We start from the raw sequence: 7,691 nt of genomic DNA on the forward strand, positions 1-7,691 counted from the left end.
CTGGGTCCTCTCGCAGTCTGGGACCCCTCTGGAGATAATGACCTGCTGGTTTAGGCCTGCTCCCAGGTGGCAGAGGGCAGGCCCAATCCCTAGGTGCAGCCCCTGGTCGGGCTCAGAGCAGAGCTGATTGGGGTGTTTGGGCGCTGCCCCCTGTCATGCACAGAGCAGGGCAGATCAGGAGGTTGCGATGCCACCCTCAGTCACACTCAGGGTAGGGCCGATTGGGGGGTTGGGGCACCACACCCTGTCACACTCAGAGCCGCAGGCCAATCAGGGGGTTGGGGAGCTCCCCCCTATAAGGCACAGAGCAGGGCTGATAAGGGGGTTGGGGCGCCTTCCCCTGTCATGAACAGAGCAGGGTGGATAGGGAGGTTGTGGCCCCTCCCCCTGTCACACACAGAGCCGCAGGGTGATCAGGAGGTTTGGGCGCTGCCCCCATCATGCTGATCCCGGTGCTGGGAGGCCTCGCGGCTCCGCTGATCCCGGTGCTGGAAGGCATATTACCCTTTTACTATATAGGATAGAGGCCTGGTGCATGGGTGGGGGCCAGCTGGTTTGCCCTGAAGGGTCTCCTAGATCAGGGTGGGGGTCCCCCTTGGGTGCCTGGCCAGCCTGGGTGAGGGGCTGATGGCTGTTTGCAGCTGGTCACACACACTTCAGGGTGGGGGTCCCCACTGGGGTGCCTGTCCAGTCTGGGTGAGGGGCTGAGGTCTGTTTTCAGGCTGGCGGGTGACTGAAGCTCCCAACCGCTCCTTTTTTTCTTTTTTTTTAATTCTGGGCCAGCTTTAGCTCTGAGGCTTGGCTCTGGCTCTGATGCCTAGGCTGCTGAAAGCAGGTATCTGGTTTGTTTGGGTTCTATAATCGAAACACTGTTTCAACTCCAGCTCTGAGATCCCAGCTGGGATCTGTGTTTGTTCTATAATTGAAACAATGTTGCGGTCCTGCTGGCTGAAGCCTGGCTGGCTGAAAGCAGGTTTCTGGGGTTTTGTTTAGCTTCTATATTTGTAACAATGTTTCAAACTGCAAGCTCAGTGGCTGGCAGCGGCACGTGGGGAAAGTTGGCTTTCTCCATCACTGAAGCAAGCAAGTCTCATGTTTGCTTCAAGCTGCCTGGCTGCTGGCCGCCATCTTGGCTGGCAGTTAATTTGCATATCTCTCTGATTAGCCAATGGGAAGGGTAGCGGAGTGACACCAACTTGCATGTTTCTTTTATTAGTGTAGATAGAGGCCTGGTGCATGGGTGGGGGCCAGCTGGTTTGTCCTGAAGGGTGTCCCGGGTCAGGATTGGGGTCCCGCTGGAGTGCCTGGACAGCCTGGGTAAGGGGCTGAGGGCCGTGTTTAGTCTGACCACACTCCCTTCAGGGAGGGAGGTTCTGCTGGGGTGCATGGCCAGCTTGGGTGAGTGGCTGATGGCTGTTCGCAGGCTGGCCAAGCCTCCCAGAGGGGACCTTACCCCATGAGGGTGTGGCCAGCAGGGTGAGGGGCTGATGGCTGTTTGCAGGCTGGCCACTGCCCCTTAAGGGTGGGGATCCCCCCTCGGGTGCCTGGCCAGCCTGGGTGAGAGGCTGATGGCTGTTTGCAGGCTGATCACAGCCCCTACAGGGTAGGGGTTCCCGCTGGGGTGCCTGGCCAGCCTGGGTGAGGGGCTCATGGCTGGTTACAGGCCGGCCAAGCCCCCAGCAGGGACCCTCACCCCATGAGGGTGTGGCCATCCTGGGTGAGGGGCTGATGGCTGTTTGCAGGCTGGCCACAGCCCCCAGCCACCCAAGCTCCCAGTGGAGGCTGGCTGGAAGCAGGTATCTGGGATTTATTTGTCTTCTATAATTGAAACTTTGTTGCCTTTTGCGGAGGCCACAGCCAGCCAGGGCAGGCGGGAAGCTTGGCTTCCTTCATCACTAGGGCAACCAAGCCTCCTGCTTGCTCCAGCTCAGTGGCTGCCAGCCGCCATCTTGGTTTGGCTAATTTGCATATAGTTGCTCTGATTGGCTGGTGGGCGTGGCTTGGGCATAGCAAAGGTACGGTCAATTAGCATCTTTGTCTTTTATTAGTGTAGATTCTATCATAGCTTATACTTTCAGATTATTTCATTATGTACATGGTTAGAGGATTTTGAGACACATAAACAGGTTAATTTCCCAGGAAGACGAAACTGGATTTTAGAGAATTTCTCACTTCAAGTTAGCAACCTATGCACATAGTTATTCAGTGTGAGCTAGTCTATGTTTTCTGCCATTAAATTTTTTTTTCAGTCTTGCTCAAATTTTTTTCCACTAAAATGTCATTTTATTCCAGAGACCAAAGGGCATTCATGTAATCATTTTTATCATATTGTTAATTGCTCCAGAATCACTCCCTTGTTTATTATGGGGAAAAAAAACACATAAAAATAACCTTGCTACTTTTTCTGTCCCAGAAGAGAATTAGTGTTTTCTTCTTGGAGTATCCCCGTGGACTTCCAGAAGAGCTTGGGAACCTGGTATAAGAATCCAAGTGCTTAGCATTCATAGCATACCTTAATTGAGTGAGCAGTTCATTTCCACAGGTAAGAGGAAAGGCATTTCATCACTTAAAAAATATCAGATATTATAATCTTGAATTTCAAATTAGGTTATGTGCTTTAATATTTAAATCTGAGGTAGAAATTTCTAGTTAACTTAGAGTTGAATTAAGAATTGAATGAGAGAATTCAAGGGTAAAAGCAGGGATAATAAGAAAGATAACATACTTAGGTATGTAGATAGATTAGTAAATTAGAAATTTGACTTAATTCCTTTGATGAAAGATAACAGAATAAAAGTAGTAGAAATAAGAGACTATATTTCAAATTTAGGAAAATTATTGAATGAAGAGAAAATTAACTACTAGTCATCCATTGAGTATATGTCATACTGAAATCATAATTCTTTTTCTTATAAAAGGATATAAACAAATTTTAAATTTATTTTACTTGGTAGCTAATTGATCTAGAAGCTACTTCAATTTGTTTATTTTTTCCAACTATATTATGGCCTACTTAAACTTGTGGCTTTGCAAAAGAATTCAGATGCATGAAGATGGTATTTTGTGTTGCTTCTAGTGGATAGCATTTCCAAATTTACAGCATATCACAATGAGTGTGTGATATGGGCAAGTGAAAAGAGCTTAGTTTGGAGAGAAAGCACCCTGGACTTTAATCCTTGCTCTTATAGTGACCTTGATCAAGTTACAGGTCACGGTGGTTCTCAGTTTTGCTATGTAAGTTACATAAGATAATTTACACAAAATTTGCAACACTGAGTAGCCATTTAACAATATGTGGTAGCTGCCCTTAGGACTTTCCTCCCTTTCAAGCTTAGGGTTTGCATTACTGTCCTCAGGAATGTATGGTGCTTCCTGTTTTCTGACTGTGTGAGGGTTTAGGGACTCATGTGACTTTAGAGTTCCAAAATGAGCACGTTTTGTTAAATATTGAAAGCTAATAGTTGCTTTCTAATGTCTATTTCTCAAATTGAAACTAGTTAGAAGTAACACAATCAGTTCTAATGTCCTTAAATGTGAGTTAACGGAAATGTCTGTTTAAAGAGCATCTTCAATGAAGAAGATGAACCCCATATATTTCATCTATCATTCCTCCAGCTCCCTATAGTGAAGTAGGTAATTGCTCAAATGGGACATAATTTGAATTAAAATATACCTTCCTTCATAAGCCACCTTTTTTTACTTAAGGTAAAATCAGAGAAATCAAGAGCTATCAGGAAGTTATTACGGTCAAAATTATCAGAAGAATTTAAGCAAAGCTATTATTATTTTACTGTTATGCCCAGAGTCAAAAGGCAATGACAGAAATGTATTCTTAAGTTTATTTTTTAAGGTTCTTGATACCTTAGAATATTGGGATTCCCTGGGTTTAATCTCATGGGAAAGGCATTTAAATATATCTTAAGTGTATATAACAGACATATAACTATAAGAAGAACACTTAGCTTCTGGTTCGGTGCTCATTTATTACTCAATGCTTTGAGAAAATCTGATATTACAATCCCCTAATCATATTTTGTAGCTAAATAAAATTTTGAAGTCATATATCATACAGATGTATACTTCACATATAATTAAAATGCTTTAATAAACATTTTAATACATCCCATGTGTAAACACTCTGAAATCACACCATGTTCATATTGTTCAATAAGATATTCCTGAAATTTTGGTTAATCTAAGTTATTCTTTGGTTTGGAAAGATAAAGTTAAGTTTTCAAGATTACACAGTCATAGGTGCTAAATCTGAGATATTAATACAGGGTTTTTAGAGTACAAATATAATGTTTTTAATTTTCCACTATTAAATTATGTCAGACACATCAATTGAGTAAAAGTTAGAACTATAATGTTGATGAAATTTCTCCTGTATATAACAGTCAATGTGCAGTTTGTAATGGATACCTTTAGTACACTACATATTGGTAAATTTTTCTAAAGTTGCTTACATATTTTTTCACTGTGCTTCTTCTAATCTGCCTAATTCTTCTTTTGTCCATGAATCCATTTCATAAGTATTTTTTAAATATATATGTACCCATGGATGAGAGAGAGAGTATGGAGGGACAGAGAAAGAGAATGAAAAAATTTTAAAACAGAAATAAATGTGTTGTGATGCTCCCAAAATATATTAATGCATATTTATAATATCAATTGATTATTTTATGTTATTTTATTAACCTAACTATTCAAACTAAACTGAAAATTATTATAAGACATTTGTGTGTGTGTGTTCTTAAGGCTATTCTGAGTTGCTTGTATTTATAGAGAAGTTGAAACTTAATGCAATTATATATTTTTTACTCTATAATTCTCTAATAATTTAAATGAGCATTTTATTGTGGGGGTTGGTAACCCCACATTTGAAAAGCCATTTATTGTCTGTATTTAAAAAGTCTTCCACATAGATCTGGGAAGACTTTGCTGGGAAAATAAAGACATGTAGTTTTCTTCTTCTAAGAATAATTTTAATAATTTTAGTAGATTTTTCTCATTTCTTCTTGATGTAGGAACATCTCAATATGACAAACAAATAGTGTGTTTCATGTCACAAATATAAATCCTCGATATGTCTCCGGCCTTGTACACTGCAGATTTTTCACTCCTTCAGTCTGTGACACACTGAAGGAAAAATAAGAATTGCAGTCCTGGCCCTAGCCGGTTTGGGGGCACATGCCCAGGTTACGGGCTCAATCAGAAAGCAGCCAATCAATGATTCTCTCTCATCATTGATGTTTCTATCTCTCTCTCCCTCTCTGAAATCAATAAAAATATATTTTTTTAAAAAAAGAATTACAGTCTAGATAGAGGTGACTCCTCAACTTTTTAAAAAATATATACTTTTATTTACATTTCACTAAATAAGAAACAGTCTGGAGTCATAGGGAAATATACCAAAAATAAAACACCACTTGGAGGCTTATATCATAATTTTACTCTTTTATCAATAGCATCAAGAAATTATATAATATATTATTGGTTATTTTTCTTTTATAATAATTTTAATGACTCCTTAAGAAACTGTAATATATTAAAGAAATGGCCACGATTTATTTTTGATGTACTTAAGTCTTAAAAATATGCCCAAGGATTTTGTAAGGATAAATAGAAAAACAATCTTATATTGGCATTAAATTAAATTTGGAAAATTATTAACAGTATAATAAATTCTGTAGGACTAAATGGACAACTTGGTGATAGACATAACAAAAAAGAAAACAAAAAATAAAACAAAACAAAAAACAAAACAAAAACACAAAACAAAACCAATGTCTTATTATGATTTGCATACAAGGTGAATCCGCCTCCAGAAATATATCTGTTTTTGTTCACCAGTGTTCTAGAAGTGCTAATGGAATGGGATACTAGCCAAAGGAAGCTATACATGATTTGGTTGGAAAAGGTTAACACCATACAATAAGCTGAAAGGTAAGTCTAACTTAGCCCACTTTCTAGTCAATAGGGAACAATTTAAAAACAAATATCTTTTACATTGTTTTTCTCATTTAAATACAATTCTTACTTTTACACAATCCTGTGATATGTGTGGTTGCTTTCATTGTAACAATTGTAAACATTAAAGAAGGGCATTTCATGAACACTGTAGAAAATCTAGAATTAGTATTCAGATGTATACTTTCTATTATAATATTTTTGGACCAAAATTTCCTACAATATTTATTCATCTTTGTAGATTTAAGATGATGAGATATGAAACTAGATGGGAGTAAATTGAACAGAACATAAATTGAAAATTAAAGCGGATAAATTGATGTATTTTTTAACATGACACATTTAGCCAACCATCTAATAAAAATTCTTTAATTTAACAGGATAATGCGTTCATTGGCTCCAGCATGTTCATCACTGCCTATTCCTTCCAAGGGATTTCAATATGCCCTTCTAAGAAATAAGTAAGAGGATATAATAGGGTGGATTCTATTTTCAAAAATGTTGCTTTAAAAACTGTAAATAAAAATGAAAATGGCACAGTTGACTTCAGATTTAGATTTATATAGCATTCAGATGAAAAATGTGACTGAAGTCACCATGTTTATATTGATGGGCTTCACAAATAATTTTGAGGTACAAGTCTTCCTGTTTTTACTATTTCTAGAAATCTATCTTTTTACTCTCATAGGAAATTTGGGAATGGTTTTATTGGTCACTAGGGATTCTCGGCTCCACAACCCCATGTATTATTTCATTAGTGTATTATCGTTCTTGGATGCTTGTTATTCTTCAGTTGTCACTCCAAAGATGTTGGTCAATTTCCTGAAAGAAAATAAAGCCATTTCTTATCTTGGCTGTGTAGCACAAATGTTTCTCTTTGTTACTTTTGGAACCACAGAATGCTTCCTCTTGGCTGCAATGGCATATGACCGCTATGTAGCAATCTATGACCCTCTCCTGTATTCAGTCAGCATGTCACCCAGAGTCTATGTGTCACTCATCATTGCTTCCTATGTTGGTGGCATTTTGCATGCTTCTATACACACAGTGGCCACCTTTAGCCTATCCTTCTGTGCGTCCAATGAAATTAGACATGTCTTTTGTGACATCCCTCCTCTCCTTGCCATTTCTTGTTCTGACACACACACAAACCAGCTTTTACTCTTCTACTTTGTGGGCTCTATTGAGATAGTCACCATCCTGATTGTCCTGGTCTCCTATGGTTTTATTCTGTTGGCCATTCTGAGGATGCATTCTGCTGAAGGGAGGAGAAAAGTCTTCTCTACCTGTGGTTCTCACCTAACTGGAGTGTCAATTTATCATGGAACCATCCTCTTCATGTATGTGAGACCGAGTTCCAGCTACGCTTTGGACCATGACATGATAGTATCAACATTCTACACCATCGTGATTCCCATGCTGAATCCCATCATCTACAGTTTGAGAAACAAAGATGTGAAAGAAGCAATGAAAAGAGTGTTTGGGAAAAATGGGGTATGAATACAGTATATTTTGACACCAGCCATTAAACTGAAACAAATTAAGTTATGCTTATTGTCTCAATATCAAAATAATAATTTATTTTTGTTTTAGTGTAGACCTTTTTATATAAAGAACATAGTCATACCTCCACCTGTACTGTTTCCACACATGCAGGAAAACTGTCATCCATTTGCTTCCTCCTTAATTAATTCTCAGGTAAACACACACACACACACATT

General features: G+C 39.1%; 1 protein-coding gene across 1 annotated transcript; it reads left to right on the forward strand.

The window, feature by feature from the left end:
* Positions 1 to 6,495: 6,495 nt before the first annotated feature.
* LOC308525179 (olfactory receptor 5T1-like) lies at positions 6,496 to 7,470 on the forward strand (the record flags this gene model as incomplete). The annotated part of the gene is made up of 1 exon (XM_081099964.1): positions 6,496 to 7,470. The coding sequence occupies one exon, from the start codon at positions 6,496 to 6,498 to the stop codon at positions 7,468 to 7,470; it is 975 nt and encodes a 324-aa protein (XP_080956090.1).
* Between the last annotated feature and the right edge of the window lie 221 nt (positions 7,471 to 7,691).

Source organism: Myotis nattereri (assembly GCF_964212035.1).
Source record: "Myotis nattereri genome assembly, chromosome: 9".
Taxonomy (NCBI): Eukaryota; Metazoa; Chordata; class Mammalia; order Chiroptera; family Vespertilionidae; genus Myotis; species Myotis nattereri.